Source organism: Symphodus melops, assembly GCF_947650265.1.
Source record: "Symphodus melops genome assembly, chromosome: 18".
NCBI classification, from domain to species: domain Eukaryota; kingdom Metazoa; phylum Chordata; class Actinopteri; order Labriformes; family Labridae; genus Symphodus; species Symphodus melops.
This window is the reverse complement of record NC_136708.1, coordinates 13,696,642-13,717,133: the sequence shown is the minus strand read 5'-3', so window position 1 is coordinate 13,717,133 and position 20,492 is coordinate 13,696,642. Positions and strand designations below refer to the sequence as shown.

Genomic DNA, 20,492 nt, shown 5'->3' with positions numbered 1-20,492 from the left:
GATGCTTCTCTTACAGCTGTTAGAGAAGTTGTTGAAGTTGCTGCATCATGAAGACCTCCAAGTCAGCACTGAAGACCTCTGTTCAAGAGGAGTGTGGTGTTTGGCTGGACACTGTGCAACTGAAAGAAAAAGCTAAACAGGTGATTATCCAAATTTAAATTCAAACTAAATGAGCTTCGTTGACTCTGTAGTCTGATCTGTACGAGTGATCCTATTTTATTCTTCACATCCTTATTTCAGAAAGGACTCGCCCGCCCCATTTCTAAACTGCTGAATCCCTTTACTGGAGGTGGAGGATACAATCTGTCTGTGGCACTTAACTTCACTCAGACCAAAGTGGAGATGCCAAAGACCAAACAGACCTCTATATCAACCTTCTTCACCCCTCAACACAGAGGTAATTTAAACATCTTCACGGCTTCATCTGATGTACTTTGCTTTGGATGAGCATCTGCTAAGTGAATTCATCTTTTTTTTTATCAAAATAAAGTTAGCCCCTTTACATTTCAGTCAAACCCTGTCACCCCCATCAACAGTCCTTGAACTCCCTGTTGTACCTGCTTACCTAATTAAGAAGACCTCCATGTTGTTGCCTTTGGCTAACTTGTTGCTCTAAGAGATTTCTTGTTACAGTGGGAAAGCCGATCAGTAAGCCACCACAAACCACACCCTGGCTGATTGATTTAATTTATTTTCTGTCATTGGATTAGTTAAAATACTTCTGAGGAGGGTAGCTTCCAATTTTTAGGTAACCTATTATTAAATATGGAACAAATATTACTTTTAGATGCATACTGACACTTTAAAGGCATTGGAAGCAAGCATATTTTTCCTTTCCCCCCGTGTCCTTTATTATTTTATTTCCCCCTTTCTATGTTTGTTGAAGACCTTGTAATGGATAAATTGACTATTTTGTCTCTTTTCTTTTTCTCAATGTAAGCACATTTAAAATAAGGTAAACAATCACGGAATACAGATTTGTAATGTGTTGTTAAATAATTTCATTTTCAGTTGAAAACAGCCAGAAGCAGGTACGGCTGCTGTTTAAGACTAGATGACGTGACTTGCTTGATTGTTTACATGTACAGTACATTATCAGTTTCTTCTTTTGTTAACTGATTTTTTTGTTTTACATTCTGCCAACAGTTCTTAACAAGATGTCCACTTCTGAAGTGCCAAACGTGGATCCAGTGTTTCTTGATTTTGCATCTAACACATCCACATCAACCTTCACTGCACCCATACCTGTAACATCAGGAACAAAACGAAGACGTGAAATAGATCATTACTCTGAGGCTGGTCTGGACCATGAAAAATGTGAAACGGCTACTGATTCTGATTCAGCAGTGTGTCTGGAGCAGACAGAAAACTATACACCTTCCCAAAGCATGTATTGTGAATTTGAAAAACAGTTTGAGGAGATGAATCCAATACTGGGTAAGAAGAGGCTCGTTACAACTACCTCATTGCTAGAAGATAGTCAAGCTCTTCCACAGGTGTGGAGTCAAGACCCTCTCCTCACATTTAGCCAATACACTGAAGTTAATTCAGGCTCAACTTACCAGAAAAACAAAGCAGAAGAAAACCTCTGTGACTCAGAGCCAGATTTCCTTACAGGTCTACAAAGTGAGGAGGCCTTTGGTGCTCGGATGGAAAGCAGAACATCTACTCAAAAAGCCTTTAGTTCTTCTCAGGTGGATGATGAGAAAGAAAATAGCAGGTTTTTGTCAACTAACTCCTCAAGTAAACACTCAACTGTCTTTTGTAATGGATCACATTTAAATCATCAACAAAAAGAACCAAAAACTGCACCACCTCTAAAAAGCAGTCCCTCGCACATGAGGATAAAGCCGGAGAGAGAAGAGATCTCTGACTCTCAGTTTAAATGGAGGAAACAAAATGTTTCCCCTTGTAAAAAACGATCACGGATGCAGTCTTGCAGTGCTGTTGATGAGGACAGTCTGGCTATGATGTTCACGCAGGACTCTGAAGGTGTAAGGGTGATTGCACACAGAGGCCTGAAAGCCAGGCGTCCACTCACAGATCAGAGTAACCAAAGCTCTGGGCTTGTGACTACATCTACCAGTGCTTTCAAATCTGTTGAAGAGGACGAGGAAGATGAAATGCTTTTCACTCAAGACTCTCAGGGAAATATGGTGATCAAACACTGAAAGGAGATGTTTAAAGTCATGGGCAGGAAGCTAATGTGATGTGTAGTCTAGATGTGAATACTTTATTCTTTTTAAATGGTCTTTAAAGTGTTGTTTTGTTCTATTCTGCAAAAGCTTCGAAAACCCAAAATGTTTTACTTTCATACTCCATGAACCAACTTTAAAACAGAAATTATGCTAGTTTTTGGATGGCTGTCTTATTTGTACCTATTTTCTTCTGTAGATCTTTTACTTTCCTGGGTTTAATTTTCATATTTTTGTTGTTTTTTGGTCTCTGTGATTCTAAGGAATCTTGCAAGGTTCAGTTGTCTTTTGCAATTACACCAACAAACAAAACCTGTGGATTTTGATTTTATTTGAAAATGATACACAATAACATAAATATTTTTTGGAAAATTAAAAGTCTTAAAAAGCATCAGTGGTGTAAAGTATCTTCTGTATCGTGTGCTACATTCGAAAGAGAGTGGTGTACATGTAAATATAGAGACAACAGGAAGTGCTCCAAGAACTGTCATTACTTTTCTGTGAATTTGATCTAAATTCTAAATCTAAATACATATGAGAAATTAGTAGCCAAGTCTGAATTCTTTTACATTTAAACATCCATTTGAGCTGATTGAAGCTCTATAAACCATAGTAAACAGTTTTGAATAACCTTCAGTCACTAAATTCAACAGTAATATCGTGTTAAACATAAAGATGTAACTAATAAACTTCACCCAATAGAACATATCCAAAATTACTTTTAACTTTCAGTTTTCCTTGTCTGCTCGGTCTCTGAATGTCACATGGAAATGAAGTTACCTGATCGTCAGTCTTTGTTTAAAATTAAAGTGAGACTGCTCTTGTGTAATTGTGCTCTCATGCCATAAAACACAGCAAACACTGTAGAAAGTTTGTATATCGTGTTTACATAGTCACCCAGAAAAGTATAAAGATGTATTTTGAGGATTAGAATAAACATTTATACGATTGCTTATTATTTAACCCTTATATATTCTTACATAGATCCCTTTTTTTGCCATGGCACAGTTAGAAAACAAAAAAGAACACAGACAGATTTGTCAAAATTGAATCAAATGTTAGGAAGGGCTAAAGGAGACAACTAGAAGCTGACCAAATGTTTATCTGTAGCAGGATCCCTTTTATACCTCAGAAACCCAAATAAATCTGGAAGTCAGATTAATGATTATCAGTGTGGATGCTGTCTGATGAATCGATCAGCCTGCTATCTCTGTCGGTTCTGTCACCAGTTTGGAGCCGTCCCAAACCGTCTTGAACTGCTCTGGCACTGGAAACTCCCTCTGTTGAACCAACAGGAAGATATTTGTGAATGAAGAATTGCACACATGACAGATTCAGGAGAATAAAGCAATCCCAATTCTTCCACTCACATAATCTTCGTCTCCCTGTGGTACCATTATGTTCATCTCTGAGCTCTTCGCGCTGACAATGTCACAGTTGATGGAGTCTTTACTCAGGTAGACCTGGCAGCCCTCTGTCTTGTTGATGGAAATGGTAGGAACTTTTCCCAGGACCTACAGAGAGATAACTGACATTTACTGACAGCGATGAGCAGCACAAGTTATAATTCAATAAATAAAAATACACTAAAATTATTATAAAATATGGTTCCTGACACCTTAATAAGTGCATCAGGAGGATTGATCTTACTTTACAATAATAAACAAGGTCATCTGGCATAGTTTTCTGTCAAGTCTTTAAAAGTAAACATATTTTAATGTCTTTCAATGTTTTTCTCACCTGTAACTGAATTCCCTTGGAGTTGATGATCTCAACAATCCCTACTACATTTTCAAAAACCAAACCCAGCTTCTTACAGTTGTCTGGAAAGCAAAAGGTGACCTCATCAGGAACTATGAATTTTATCAAACATGAATATTTTCAGTCCGTGTTCAGCTGCTCACCTATAATGATGGAATTGATTTTTCCCTTTATCTGCAGGGTGGAGTTGTTGCAGCTAAAGACGTAGGCCACTTGTTTCAGCTCCGTCTCCTCGATCACAAGGTCATGTTTCTGCTCAAAGTTCTCCTGCAACAAGAAAACATATTAAACACATAATCAGTGACAAGATTCTTGAGTCTTCCTTTAAAGACGATGTAGAGGTTTTACGTACCACCCTCCATTTCTTCCCCTCGAGCTCCAGCAGAGGGGGTCTTTTCTGGACGGCTGCTTGTGGTGCCTTTACAGCACCTGGGGACTTTGTTTTGGTTGGTGTCGCTTGGGATCGAAGGTTAGGGTTTTTATGGGTCTTGTCAGTATCCGAAACATGTTTTAGACCTGCCAATGAAAGTTATTATCAGAAGTTAATTGGGGGATGAACAAAGATATACAGTAAGAAATGATTCAGTCACAAGTCTTAAAACATTTAAAGCCTTTAAATGTTAAAGTTTTGTTTTTTAAAACCTAGAGACTCCCAAAGGTACATAAATACTAAGCTCAGACATGTTTGATTGTTTGATTTTCTATTAATATGCCCCCATGCTTAAAACCATGCATATCATCTCAGTGAACTCTTTCTTTTCTTTGTATTTCTTTTGTTTTCAAATTGTTATTGACAATTATACTGTTACCTCAACCTTCATTTTTGGTTTTTCTGAAAAATACCTTTGTAGTAATAACAATTGATTGTGGTCAATGTTGTCATTTTGTAAATAAATTACATTTAGACGTTTAAAAAATACTACAATTACTGAAAATTGAGTGGGAAAAGACATTATTTTCCTCCACTCTGAGGCTGCAGTTAACCCACCTTTAGTGATGTCCATGCCCTGGTTGAGCTGGCTGAATAGCGCTGAATGCATGGCTGCTGCACTGCCTGCCTGAGGCTTGGAGTCATCATCAGTGAAGACAGGAGGAGGGCCAGGGGGAGGTGGAGGAGGTGGGGGACAGGGAGCGCAGGGCACAGTGGGGGGGTTAAAGACAGAAGGAGCAATGGGGCCCTAATGGGAGGAAACAGTTTGATATCATATGACATTGTATTCTGAATTTGTGAGTTTTCATCAAAGAAAAAACAGGATTGACAAGCATCTGTAGTAACAAACATCTCCAACAGGGGCAGTATTACACAAGTATATTTAAGCTTGGTGGCAATCATTCATGACAAATATTCTGGTATATTTTGCTTTTTTTTTTTAACACATGTATAATAATTCAACCTAACATCTGTAGTGAAACTCTGGGACTTACATTCTAATTAAAGTTATTTAGTTTTAAACACTTCAAGAAATATGTTTGTAATAATGCAAATGCTCTTATCAACTGTAGTCAACTCTGAAGTCAACGAAAAGTACACAAACACACAAGCTCACACACTGATCAGAGTTGACCAGTCATTTCTGAGTACAGCTGAGACTACTTGACCTTTGACACCAGAGCACATGTGTCATGAATATCATAGCTGAACAATGCTGACCTGTTACACTAAACAGCTCAGCACATACCACTGGATTAGAGCTAATGTGTGTGTGTGTGTGTGTGTGTGTGTGTGTGTGTGTGTGTGTGTGTGTGTTTGTATGCATGGCTGTAAAACTGTGTGACTGCTTCTTTGTGTTACTTGCTTGTATGTTTTTGCATGAATGGCTATACACAAACATGCCTCTAAACATTCTTTTCCTTCCGATTTTAGGATGCTTCATCATTTTTATTCATATTTATAAGGTAACAAAAATGTATCATGTGCTGTGATAATTCTTTTAGAATTACAATGAATCATATTATAAATATGAATCTTTATTCATTAGAAGTAACACACTGAGACTTTTTAGTATGGATGGATTCAATGAACTGATTTCTATTTTTGTAATGAATAGAAGAAAGCAAAAAAAGCTGTGTTTTTTTAATGAAGCTATAAATGTGAGAATTTGCCCCCTTTTTTTGGTGTAATTAACAGTAACCATAATATTTCAGTAATTTTGGTCCATCAGTAGGAAAGAAAGGCATTTGGAGGACTGTGAATTTGGCCATTTGAATGACATTCTGACTTTTTACAGACTCAAAAAATCTGATAATATCTAAAAAATCCTGCATCAGACTGTATTCATTATTTTAGGTAAAAAAAATAAATAATAATAATAATCAAAGCAGTCTTCTTTTTTAATTAGATGACTATTAGGAGGCTACAAGAAGTAAGGAGGAAAAAAGGAGCACAGAGATGAGCGTTTTTAAAAAAAAGTTGAAAACCTCTGTGAGCTAAATAATCAATAATAATAAATAATAAACTATGGTGTTCAAAACAAATAATCTTGATTTGTAAAGGTGAGCAGATTGTGTTAATTTTATGAATATCTTTTTCTAAAAAGTCCCTGTTTTAAGGAGCTTAATAATGACCATAGTAACTACTTCAGCTGGTAATGCAGGAGTGTGTGTTGTCTGTGTGTAAAGCCACCTCCATATGTCGGCCTGTGCATGTCAGAGTTTAAGCGTGTCACTAAACCCCGATCTGAGCAGCAGATGACGGCTGTGTTGAAGGGGGACCAGCCCTGTGGTTTAGGTTTACAGCTCAGGCTGTGTGTGTACACAGACTCTTTGTCGGGGTTCTTCCGTGAAGAAAACCTCCATTCAAGTGAACCCTGAGGACCACCTGTTAGTACTACACACTCCCAGCCTTGTACACATACACTTCAGCTCTGCTGTCCGACAGCAGGGACAACAGCTGACACACACAGCCACGGTTTTTTTTTCTGTTGAAGCCATGAAAGTTTATGTTGTGACGGCTGATTTTGTGAAATTTTGTATTTTTTGGCTTTATAGTTTTCTATGTCACTGTAGCCTTGAAGGCTTCTACATGCTTGCAGTGACATTAATATTGTGTTGCCCAGAGAAGAGGTTTAACCAAATTAAAAGCTACCTTTTGTGTACCTGAATTCCTATAATGGTACCACAACTGATGGTGGCCTAAGCCTAAGTATTTTAGAAAGACACTGTTCCTTGTTGAGAAACAAGCCTTTGTTAAGTCCTAAAAGTGTTTTAATGAATAGATGCGATACATGTTATAGTTGGGAAACTTAAGAGAGGGTGGCAGCCAGATTTTGTGACTTTTGGACAGAGCCACACCTCTAGGCTTGTACCAATCATAATGCTCGCCTGAGTTATGACAAACTGTCTTTTAGTTTTATATTTCTCATTATGTTAGTGTTTCGTTTAAAAATACATTTTACCAAAATGTGTTTAAGTCTTATATGCCAAAATGTCCCATTTAACATCCCATCAGAGAAGAAAGAAAGAAAAAAACCCTGAGTCAAGGACGTATTACAGGATTTGGTTGCTGGCCATCATAATCTCCAGGATCTCGTGAATGTGAGTGCTGAGGAGTCCTGAGGCAGACATCCATAAACAGCAGTGTGTGTGGAAGTGTCAGAGGTTTTGTAAGCTCTCTGGGGAACCCGTCGATTGGAGCCGCTTGAGGGAAGCTCATTCATTCATTCATGCTGTCTGCAGTGGTTTATGTAACAATATGCACCATAACTAAAAATGGAAATGTACGCAAAAAGTAGCAGTTAATTTGAGCACTGATATAAAAAAATATCCAAGCCTGCGAAAGGAAAGTAAAAGAAAACAAAGCTAACATAATAAACAATTTGTTCTAGGAGTCATTTCTTGTTTTAATGGAAGTGTGTTGTAACTTTCAGAGAAGAGGAGGGGCTGGCTGAAAGCTTTAAACACAGATAATGGAGTGATTGTTTTATAATAATGCATCGTTCTTACAGTCTTGCTCCACACCAGTCCTGTCGTGTGGTGCTGCCTGATGAAGGACTGTATTTCTGTCCAGATTGACAAGTAGGAATGTACCCAGTCTACATGGCGTCTGTCGCTGGGAGAGAGGGTGACACATATATCAGGTTAAAGCAGAGGAGGATGAGTTTATGAAAAGGAAGTAGGAGCACAGAAGAGACTAATGCCTAAAACAAATGATAATAAACCATAGCTGAACCAAAATTGCTGCTTTTTATAAATGACCTTTCATGTAATGAAGTTTTCTATAGAAGTTAATCAAATACAACCTATATTTCTCTAAACATTAAACAATGTACAGTTTACAAAATCATATTCAATGATTTGACATGAAATAATTGGGTCTAATTTTTGTAGCCCCCTTCAAGCTTTTAAATAAACCAGTACATTTGCAAGTTTAGCCATCGAACCTTAAATTGTGAACTATCTAGACAGTTTCCTGGGTGCTTCCTACAATAACAGATTTCCATTAATGTCTTCACAACATTAAAACTTATTGGCACATTCTTGAAACTTGCTTAAGTTGTGTAATCTGTCCACTTTATTGTTTAATGCCTGATTTTCAAAAACGTCAGGTTAAATATATTTAGTGGATCGGGGTCATTGTGCAGGTTTTCCTTGTTTGGTAACACTTACCGTAAAGTAACATAATAGGCCAAATACTGCAGGCACTCTACCACTCAGGTATCCATTGTTTACACAGAAAATCATTTAGTTCTCATTTGTCTCATTTTATCCTGTAGATTTACCCTCAGTCATTGATGCTGCCCTTTAAAACGCCTAACATCAACATATTATGGTCATTGTTAAACTCCATTTATTAACACACTTGGTTAATATGTTGGTCAGAGATAAGGGCATGAGGCAATGCACTGCAAACTACTTAACTGTCTTTAAAACTGAGTCACCACTTGAATATTTTTTTAACAATTGGAAAATATATTTATATATAATATAAGAATATTTACCTTCATACAAAGTTAGAAACTAACCAAAACAAGCTGTAACTCCTAGTGTAATGTATTTATGAGCTACAGTATTTGGGTGTACATATGCAAAAACACTGTTAATATAACATTAAACATATCATGTTTATTAGTTCAAGTATGTTCACATCCGAGCAGATAAAAACTTGATGTTTATTTATATAACCCTGCAGGGACATGGATACCTATTATAATGTGAGGAATTAAGAAGATACCAATAACTTACATGTCCTTGTAGTCTTTGAGCACTCTGTTGGTGTAGAAGATGGCAGCATCGTTCATCTCCTTCACATACGGAGCAGGCTTCTGACTCTAAAAGAGAGATGATTAAAAACACACCATAGAAAACACTTCTTTCAAAGCAAAAGGAACAGAAGCATGAAGTTCACACTTTCTTTAACAGACCATCAGCTGATTTATCGTCATTGAAGAGTAAACAGAAGAAAATGTGATTTTGTCCTTGAACATGTGAAATTAGTCCTGAGAGGGAATGTGCTCTTCTGACAGCAAACAGATACAGACCAGAGAAAGAGCCAAAGATTTTTATTTAGGTACACAAGTGGAAAAGCTTTAATCGGAATCTAAATGACCCGTCCCTTCAGTCAGACGAAGATGGAAACAGAGACTAATGTGAAGACAGACATGTGTGTGTCGGTGTTGTGTGGTTAGAAGATGTACAGTATAGTCTGTCTGTAGGCAATTCTGAGGTGGTTTCACTTCAGACACAGAAAACGATTTTGGTCTTTTTTACTTATTTTTCTAAATTTGTCTCACTACACTTTTGATTCTGGGTTGTCTTTAGTTTATGAATATTCTTTTTTTAATCAGGTAGCCTAGCTGTACCTCCAAGCATGTGTTGGATAGATTATCCTTGACTCAGTCTATGTGTTAGTATGTTTTTAAATGTTGCTAAAAGACTGATATGCATTGTTTCATATGTTTTTGGTTTTAAAAGTGTGTTCAAAAATGTTTGTCCTCCTTACCACAGCCACCCACCCCAGAGCGGGGATGCTTTCGCTGACAGCAGACAGGTGGTTGAAGAGGCTGCAGCCGCGGTTTCGTTCTCTGAAGCTCTGGATCTCCTGGATGTGATCTGAAATTGGTTTCAGCAGGTTATGTAATTCTGTCTGCAAAAAAAGAAGGAGAAGAAGAAGAATAAGAGGAGAACAGAGGGAGGATGCAAGGAGGAATGCAGATTGGACGTCTTAGACAAAACACATTGCATATTAAAAAAAAATAAAAACCCCTGATAGCTGGAGACCAAAAATGAATAACTTCAAACTTTAATGAAGAATTCTCTTCAGCATGTTTAAGATTCTTTTATTTTTCAACAATCTCCTTGCTGTTTTCCTGCCCACCCATACCCAGCTTGCTGCAGTTGCCAAGTCGGCCAGGACAGTTACTAATTTAATAGCCAGAGCCTTTTTCCATTGGAAGATCCAGATCTCAGCTTCTGTGTAGCTCCTCTCCCCTCCCTCCCGACAGCTCTGTTCCTGCAAACATTCCTCTGTTCACTGGGAGATCCCTCTGGCCTAGTAAGGCATACGGCTCCTCCAGTGTTTACAGTTTACCTAGCATACTTCTGCACACACGAAGAGTCAGGAACTCAATGTTGCTGCTGCTGCTTTTTTGTTGCTTATCTGTGAGTGAACTTCTGCTGATGTGTGAAACATTTACTGTTAATGATCTGTGGAAAAATCATTTCCATATGAAGAGTTCACTGCAGTGCTTGATCTGTTATTGAAATATGCTGATTTATGTCGTGCATTGAGATAAACCAGCAGATAATCTAAATTAAATACAGTTTGTATAAGGATTAGTTTTGTCTACTCCTGTAATGTTGATGCTTGCGTGCAAAGAAGGACTAGAAACAGAAGTAAGCTTTCTCATTTTTTTCGATCAAATTCTTCCCTCAATCAAATGCACATGATCTCTATTAGCTGAGCTAAACACTCCTTGTACTCTTCGTTGGGCTTCCCACTAAATCCAGCTTATATGTGAGCAGACTTGAGGCAATGTATCTCTCTCTGCCAAGAAAGGTCTCTCCTCAAATATGGATGTACACTCAATGAGAGAAACGATAAAAGAGGTAACACAAGTGTTTGTATGTCATAAACCAAAAAAGAAACCATATCAGCTAATTGTTGTAACATTTTTCTGCCACATTATTTAATTTATTCACTTGCTTTCCTGTCTTTTTCTTTTCTCCCCAGTTGTACTCCCAGTCATCTGCTGTTTTTAACCGAGGATTGTTTTTGATACCGTTTACTTTTTTAACTAGTTGCTCATTGTTTCTCTGTAAAATGTAAAAAAAAATCATAATGGCCATCAAGGATTCCCACAGTCAAGAGAGAACATGGGAAAATGTTAACTTTAAAATTAATTTAAAAGTGTGGAACCTGCAAAGAAACTGGAAACACATGCAAAGCATTTCTTTTCTTTCTTTAAAAAAAAAAAGAAAAAAAAAAGAAACAACAATGAACTGATTATCAAAAAGTTTTGGATTCTATTAGTCATTGAAATAGCTAATGATTTATTTCTGCTGTTTATGTGAACATTAATATGAGCACGGACATATTTTGCATTTCAGCTTCCTGGTCCTCTTAAGATAACAAAACAACAACAGAAACAACAACAACAACAACATTCTCTGACTGAAGAGATTACTTGTTTTCTGTGAGTCACTGCTTAAATTAAAGTTTGGGCATCCCCTCACTCAATCATGTTGTACAGTGAGGATCTAGGACTGACTGAGAGAGGAGGAGAACGACAGGGTTCCTTCATACCCAAGTCAATATAACCTGTTAAAGAACAGATATAAAAGAATCTGGCTCCTGTCCTGACATGAAGTTATATGTAAATATGTGCCTCTCAAGCAAGTGTGGATCTTCTCATATCAACAAAATTTGGAAATAAGTATACTTCCAGAAATGTCAAACAGTTTTTTTAAAGGCCAGATTACAGTCAAAATACAACATAATAAATAATTAAAAAGCTATAGTAGATGCCAAATTCATACTCAACATACTAAAATGTAAGAGAGACCACACACATCTATATGCATATCTATATATGTTGACCTATTGCTATAAAGGGACTTTTGGCTTCACTTTTGTTCAATGGGAGGATGTAGAGACCGGTGTCCATCTTCATGTAGGGTCAATTGTACATAAATAAATTATAAAAAAATGATGCTGCTAACACATTGTCTACCTTTTGGGTTAGCTTTGCAAAGATTAGAGGCAGTAACATATTTAGTGTTCAGCAAGGAAGTGTATCTACATTGACTAATATTCAACTGAAGCCGAGATAGCAGACTGTAAAGTGGATACACAGAGGAAAAGCATCAGCCGACAAAAGGATAAAAAACGTCGGCTCACATTATTTAATGGGCAGCAAATGAGCTCACTGTGTTACAATAGCAAAGCGTTGGAGCCTTGACTTCCTATACAAGCACTGGATGAAAGGTAGAGTGTAGAGGGCTACAATACCAGACCAGCTGTAGGGTAGGAGTTTGTTTTTTTTTACTGTGAAGGTCTGAAATGTGTGTGAACTGGCAACAAGGACAAAATCAGAAACACACACAGAACTTAAAAGGTTAACCTGAGGTCACACGAAAAAGACAGGCTGACTGGGTTTCTTTTATATGAGATCTCTCTCTCTCTCTCTCTCTCTCTCTCTCTCTATCTATCTCTCTATCTCTCTCTTACACACACACACACACACACACACACACACACACACACACACACACACACACACACACACACACACACACACACACACACACACACACACACACAGACAACAGGCTCAAATATAGAACATGCCCATAAAAAGTCAGAAGTAAAACAGGACTGAGCTGCAGAGAAAGACCAGAAGTTTGTAAGCTGTGCATACATGTGGGCCTATTTGTACGTGATTGTGCGACGTGTGTGTGTCTGTTGCAAGTCAGTGTGACACACTTTTTTTTACTCTTTCTGATCTGTGTTGTGGAGTACAGATATGGGTAAAAATAAGTGAGACAGACCAATGTGCGTGTTTGTTAACACTTCAAGACAGGATTTGACCTGGTTTTTTTTGTGTTCATAGGAGTTCATTAGTTTTGAGATTTCCATCCAAATGTAAAGTGAGTTATAAATAAAATGCATTATTATTATTATTATCATTATTATTATTATTATTATTATGTTATCCTTGTAATTGATATCTCAATACTTTGTATGTTCCATGTGTATTAAAGCTGTATACAATATGTTTTCCAATTTGGCTGAATGTCATCTGATGTCTCACCTTTCCTTTCCTTTCCTCTCCTCTCAGAGTCTGTGCCCCCCCCCTTCTGTAAAACCTTCCCTCTTTCCATGTTTGCATTTCTGACAATCACTGAATGCTCTTTTCAATACTCCTCAATCAATGACCTAACAGATAGGGAGTAATCACTTCCTGGTGGGCTCTGTGGACCCTGCAACACGCACTAACACACACACATACAACACAAACAGAGGCCAATGGGATGATATCAGCTCTCTCTCTCTCACACACTCTCACAGACAGACAGCTTTCTCTCACACCCCCCTCTCTCTATACGTGAGCACGTTGGGAATGTGTTGCATTAGCGTTTTTCATAGTCAAAGAGCAGCATAATCCCTCTGTGAACAGCCTGGGGGACACAGGAGGGGGAGGACACTGACTGACACACATGACTGAGAGAGACACAGATCAGATGATTAATGTGAAATATCTGATGTAGTTTGTAACACAAGATAAGCTCTGTGCAGGTTAATAGGAAGGTTTCCAAGCAACTTTGTGTATACTGTGTGACAGCTGTGTCTATGTGTGTGTGTGTGCACGTGTGTGTGCATGTTGGGTTTTTTATGTCATTTTATGTCATTTGAGCCCAAGGTGAAGAAAGTTGTCCAGTCCGTTTTTTATCAGCTCAGTAATATGTCAAAGGTCAAATCAGATTTAGAAACATATGTATCTGTGCATTTCTATGTGGGCTTGTGTGTGAGGGAGTGGCTGTTTATGGCATAAGGACCCCGTTTAAAATGATTAATCTCAAAGGGATTATCCCTCTAATAAATTTATAGTATTATTTTTGTGTGCTGAGGGACAGGCACGAGATACTTATGATTAAAAAATGGCAGCATTTCCAAAACCTTAAGATCTTCCTCGAGCAAATATCCAAATGCATCCATGAATAACACTTACCCATGGTATCGGTACTCTTACTATACAGTACCTAGCTGTTTATTGAGTAACTATAACTAGTCAGAGACAGAGAGAGTACAGAGAGTGAGACCCCTGAGGACAAATACAGTTTTGGGGATTTAATTGAATAGACACAAGTGTATCACTATCAGTAGGTTTCAGTACCTGTGCAGGTTCTTGATGCATGGCAGCCATCTTTAGGAAAGTTCTCAGAGTCTGCAGGGCATTGTTCACCATCTCTGCCTGTCAAACACAAAGAATAATAGAATACGATGGGCAGCATGTCACACATTTATATTATTGCTTAGAGTTCATGATGGATTAATGTTGGGACTTTGTAATATAATATGACAAAGAGTAAGGGTTTTTTTTACATTGTTTTTGTGTTTCGATAAAACCTTTTCATAAATTGGTACAGTACAAATAAAGATTGATTGATTGATGAAACTCTCACTACAAGGGAAATCCAGGTGTTGAATCTGTCAGTCTAAGAAATAGACAGCAGTGCATTTTCAAGCATGTGCCCACACACACAGACACGCACACAGACACGCACACACGCGCACACGCACACGCACACACACACACACACACACACACACACACACACACACACACACACACACACACAGTTTGGGTTATAACCCTTCAGCTGTGTCTTTTGTGAGTTTGAGACCTCCAGTTGTAGGCCAAGGGGAACCACCAGAGGCTTTTACCATAAAAGGAGCTCCGCAGACAGAAGAAAGTCCGTCTGGTTTTCACTCACACACTCTACCTCATTCTCACCCCACTCAGAGATGAGACAGACAGAAATCGTCTCTTTCAAGGTACAGAGAAAGAAACACAAACACTTTTTTGTACATTTAACTTGCATTCTTCTTTGCCGGCCTTGACTCTTTTGTTTTTGAGCAAATCTTGTTGTATTGGATTTATTCCAAGGACAAAACAAGGCCATTACTGCCAACTGGCTTACCATAAAACACACACAGAGTCCTGGTGGGAGTACAGGTCATAACCTATTAGGAAAAAGCCCCCCACCACCAGTTTGATAAATTGATGTAAGGTCAATCAACTCTTGGACCATGGACCTCCCATACAGGCTATCCTTCAGATTATCAGATTCCACTGTTGTCAATGTCTTAATTGGTTCTGAATTTTGAACATCCATGTATGGATGTATTTTCAATCATATGTAGGCTGACAGCACTGAGTGCTAAACTTCTTTACCTTACAAAGAGGAGCTTTACTGTTTTTAAGAGCATTTATTAAAGGAAACGCTTAAAGGTCAAGATTTCTCAATATTGAGGGACTTATTTGAACCGTGAGGAGGGTTTTAAGTAGGAGCCTTTTTCCCTCTGAGTTGTCATTAAGTGTTTTGCATCAAACAAAACTTACATGTTTCTCCACTTCGCTTCCAATGGCTCGGCTGTGGTTCAGATATTCTGACACTGGACCTTTCAGTACAACGTCAAAGTCCTCAATGCACAGAAAATAACCTGGAAACAAAGGAATAAATCACTGCTTATTATGTCAAGTTTTACCATAAAACACCAGGTGTCTGTTTAACCTTCAAATCGTGGATAATGGAATAGACCAAAGCCTCTCCAAAAAGTCTTGGTAGATAGCTGTTCAACATGAGTTTGGTCTCTGTCTGTTAAAAATTCAGTTTTTCTAAATGTTGTCGCTGTGCTCATGATGGATTAGAGTTAGGTCTTTATACAAACTACATAAAAGTGCCGTATAGACCTGCCCTTTTGTTTATGGTTGTGAAGAAATTATATACAAATAAGGATTGATCGATTGACTGATTGAACTGAGTAAGACTTGCCTTCGTCAATGCCGTTGACACAGTCCCCGTTTACCATGCTGGACATCTTTTCCAGGCGAGTCACGGCTCTCTCCAGTCGCTCCATTAAACCTTCCATGGTGACAAACCTGGAAACAAAATCAAAAATGGCAATTATGCTGTGTTGAGACCTTTATAAAACTGTTGAGTCATTAGTATTTTGATATAGTGATTTATTTATTTCATTCATCCCAGAAGAAAGTGTCCTGGGTGGCAAAATCACTCTTCAACTTTCCCCACCCTGCCTCACCATGTTTAAAAAAAGCTGTCCCATGTCATGACAGAGTGAAAACTAAATTTAGCTAGTGCACTGAGGTGTATATAAAGACTCTATGTTTAAGCTGTCTGGCACTCTGCCAGTGACCTCTTCAACATATCACACAATTAGATGAGGAAAAACCCTGGAAAACTGAGAGTAAGGCAGGGAATAAACCTTTTGAATTACACAGAATTCTCAGCTGTTTTATTTTCATAATCGTGTTTTGCTTTAAGTATCAATTCAATAAAAACAGACAGATTTGAAAAATGACAAAACACTTAATTTTGTACATATTATCAGTATCATTGATGATGCTTATCGTGAATTTGTCAGCACAAGCAAATTTTGGTACCAATGAAGAGCTTCCCTGAATTTTAAACTCCTATCCCATAACAGAAAGAGCTACCTACTTATTTGCTGTCGCTGTGTTTGTAACTATAGACATGTTTAGTGCTAATGGCTCCTCAATACCCCAATAAAATATATTCTTCAATTCACTTCTTAGTTTCAAAATATTCATACAAAATATTACTTTGCTATATTTCAAATTAAACTGTGTTAAAGATAAAAAAAATACAGCAGCTGCAAAAAAGTTTTCCATCAAACTTCCAAAATAGTTCTTTTGGTTTTGGTTTGGCTTGTATACTTGCATCACAGGCAACAACATTTAAATACAGCATGTCCATAACAATAACAGATCAGTTTTACTGAAAGGGTGACCCCAATGACCCTGCAAGATCTCCTGATAGCATTTATATGAGTAAGAAAAACTCCTGTCAATTACACATTCTAACGTATACACCAAAAACAATCACATGAAATGAAACCAAATCCAGATTAAATGTTCATACAGTATTGAATAGGATAAAATTACTGCTGATAGATAAACAATCCTCCAGACCACATAATGGCACTTACAGCAACACAGATCATATAACCTCTGCTAACACTGACCAGCCATATACATCACCATGAGGCAATGCAGGCTGGTTTCCAATACTTATTAGTCAACAGGATAGAATTCAATCCTGCAAATGACTGCATGTTTACGCACACTACTGCTAGGTTACAAGCACATCCTAATCTGACACCTGCTACCTTCATGTCTAACACACAACCGGCTGTGTGAGTTATAATCACCTTTATGTTTTTTTAAAAACAATGGATGAAAACATCTGGCAGCTAATGTAGGCTGAATAGTGTTGCCCGTTGGTAATCTGTTCAAATTATGCTTTAAAATGATGTGCTGGGAGAAGAAAACATATCGAGTCATCTCTCTAGAGAAAGCTCTCAGCAGTGCCACATGCCTTTTGTACAGGACTCAGCATCTATTTCTGCTCTCTGGTTCATAACAACTCTGAGGCAAGAGCTGAAACCTGGAGAGTTGAATGTAGGTTGATCTCAAACAAGCAAATAAAAAAAGAGAAATAAATAAAAAGTCTGACTCAGGACCAGAGCTCTACGGAGTCAATCAAGTTCTTTAACTGATTTTCAGTGGGGATAATTTTTTTTTTAACCTACTGTATTTCATATATGCCTTTGGGCTACAGTTTGTTTGAAGGGACTTCACACGAGATTTTCTTATTGTGTGTTTGTTTTGACAAATATTTGTCAAACTTAGTTTTTTATTTTGGAAAAAATGATAAGCTAGATAAGTTAAAGGTATAGATAAGAAAAACTTTAAGAGTCTGGTTCTGTCAAAGGTTTCTGCATTTGACATTTTCCTTGTCTCTGCTACATGAAAAATGTTAAGTGCTTTGCTCATGCCGCAATAATGTTGAGTCTTTTATAAATAATATAACAAAGAGTAAGGCTTAGACTCGCTCCTTTTGTAAAGTGTCTTAAGCTAGCATTTGCTGGTAATTGGCTCTAGAAATCATTCAGTTGATTGACTGATTGAGTGTACAGCATCTGCTGGAGGAAAATTTGAAAGTGGGAAACATGTGACCCTTCATTAAGATCTATAGCAGCAGGTTGGATAGGGGATATAGATAGCTAAAGATAAACACAACTAACTATGATGTCACAGCATCCTTGAGTACACCTGTAAATTGCTGTAACAGCCAGAGGTTGAGAAAAACAAGAACTCCAGGATTATATATTCTTAAAAACTTCACCTTTAGTTTTGTTAAATTTCCGGTGTTGGTTTAAAGTTAATAAAATGTATTGTCACTAATCATTGTCACAAGATTAGCCTGACTTAATGTTGGCCTTGGTCAATAAAGTCAAACTTTAAAAAGCATCAGCCATGAGCTTCTGCACTGATTAAATTGTCAGTCAGTAAAATAATGCGTAGTGAATGCATAGTTCTGCGTAAGCCAGACATTTGCACTAAATACATCCCATTCCAGCCAATATCAGAAAACATATATGTTCAACAGTTAATGGCACAAAAACAGTAAAACAAAAAAAGCTTGTGGCTACATGTTGTAGCCACTGGAATACATTTTTCAATAAATTTCATAAAGTCCAAATTCATATTTTTAAGCTTGCAAGGAAATGTTCCTCCCTCTGCTCTTGCAGCCAGATGGGTAACAATGTCTGCTACATAAAGAGCCCAAGCCAACAGCTGAGAAAGTACATGTTCCTAAAGTGGAAATAACTGACTTCACCCTGACCTGCAGCATGTGTCTTCTGAACCCTCTGGCCTGATAACTGATCTTTGAGGCTATATTGGGCCCCAGTCTGCAGCCATGGGACGACTGTAAGTTATCCTATAGGTCTCAATATCTAATATATGTAAATTTCTCCATTTGCAAGATGAATAAATGAGTATCTTATCGTATCCACAGCTTCAGTAGCTTGAAGAAATTAAAGATGAAGTGAAGTCGGTTAATTCAACAAATACACGCTTGTTGTGAAGCCTGCTGCATATGTTTAGGTTCCAGCTGCTTCACCTGTTTGTAAGTCCAAAACAAGAGGCTGTTACATTAACACAAATAGCTCCTGGAGAAAGTGGTCATCTATGTTTTTAGGCCTACAAAAACGTCTGAGGTATGTCAGATTATGTTGCTGATGTGAAAATAGTAAGCATTGTTGTTACTGCATTTCATGAGTTAATTGATATGCTACAGTTTCTTGAACAGTAATCATGGTTAAGAGTCAATGTAATGTCAAATTACAACAATAATGGGGGATATGTCAAAAGCTCTAAAAACCTCGAGATTGTTTTGACATCTGACTTCTGGTGGAAAATTAATGTCTTTACAGTAACCCCCCATAGAAGTACATCAACAGGTGATCCACACAGGTTCTCTTAAGCAAAACGTGATCACATACTTCAAAATAAAACATGACATAGAGCTGACACGATGACAGTATACCTTCACTGCTGCTCTTTTCTTCCCCTTTAAAAAAAATAAAATTAAAAAATGACACTGTGGAAAAACTGCAAATCTACACACAGTTCTTTTTTATTTTTATTTTACACGTATCCATACTAAAGAAAGAAAATCATGGTGCACATGCGGCAGGTGGAGGAGACTCAACAAAGCTTCAGGATATTAAACTCTCCGCCCCCACCCCTTTAACTAAACCTGACTCTCATAGAAACTTGTTAATTCAGAAACTACCTACCTCCTTCCAGTGGTCCGCTTTTAAATCCTGTCGGGATATCGGCACTGTCAATACCCCTGAACGGATCCGTGGCGGTGCGCCTCCTGCCCCCTGCCTCGTCACTCAGCGACGACCAGGACCAGGACTCTTCCGGGATCTCCTAATTAAGCCAAACGATGAACCTGAGAGCCAGCGAGGACGGACCAGGACCATGACTCAGTGCTGCAGCAGTGGTCTGAGGCAGTCGGGTAACCTCGAAGGCAATATGGCTGCTTCATGGAGTCCAGCTATAAATAAACTAGTGTTGGTCGTTGTGGAATTGCGCCTGCTCGGGTCCCTCAGAGGGAAGGGATCTGATCTTGAAAGGGCACCATCATTCGGGGTTACAAGGATTGACCACCAACCTGGAATCCCCCCAGGCAGTTTAAACAAATATTACTGAGCTATACTTTGCCAATTCATTCAAACAGATTTAGCCTTTAAAAATTCTGCTTTTTTCAGGTGCTTGGTAAAAATGTGTGCCAAATATTTTGGTTTTTACATTTGGCCAAACACAGGGATCAACACGGGAACAATAATTCAACTTAATTGCATATGCTGCAACAGTGTTTTCGTAGATTTCAGTGACAGGGAGAAAAGTTTAACCTTTCTTCTTGGCACATCCACTGATTGATTCCTTCATTATACTTGTGAGTGTGCAAGGGTCATAA

At 38.0% G+C, this 20,492-nt stretch overlaps 2 protein-coding genes across 2 annotated transcripts; one reads left to right on the top strand and one right to left on the bottom strand.

Annotated features, from left to right (window-relative positions):
- Window positions 1-47: 47 nt before the first annotated feature.
- aunip (aurora kinase A and ninein interacting protein) lies at window positions 48-2,586 on the top strand (the record flags this gene model as incomplete). Its single annotated transcript, XM_079368342.1, has 3 exons — window positions 48-140; window positions 241-397; window positions 1,147-2,586. The coding sequence occupies 3 exons, from the start codon at window positions 48-50 to the stop codon at window positions 2,169-2,171; spliced, it is 1,275 nt and encodes a 424-aa protein (XP_079224468.1). The 3' UTR covers window positions 2,172-2,586.
- A 475-nt stretch (window positions 2,587-3,061) lies between these two features.
- Window positions 3,062-20,209, bottom strand: cap2 (cyclase associated actin cytoskeleton regulatory protein 2). The gene is made up of 13 exons (XM_079368341.1): window positions 19,804-20,209; window positions 15,951-16,057; window positions 15,518-15,618; window positions 14,288-14,365; window positions 9,895-10,038; window positions 9,138-9,223; window positions 7,899-8,004; window positions 4,945-5,134; window positions 4,309-4,472; window positions 4,100-4,223; window positions 3,936-4,018; window positions 3,566-3,709; window positions 3,062-3,475 (listed from the first exon to the last, which is right to left on the bottom strand). Exons 2-13 carry the CDS (start codon window positions 16,045-16,047, stop codon window positions 3,392-3,394), a joined length of 1,401 nt encoding a protein of 466 aa, XP_079224467.1. The 5' UTR covers window positions 16,048-16,057; window positions 19,804-20,209; the 3' UTR covers window positions 3,062-3,391.
- Window positions 20,210-20,492: the final 283 nt, after the last annotated feature.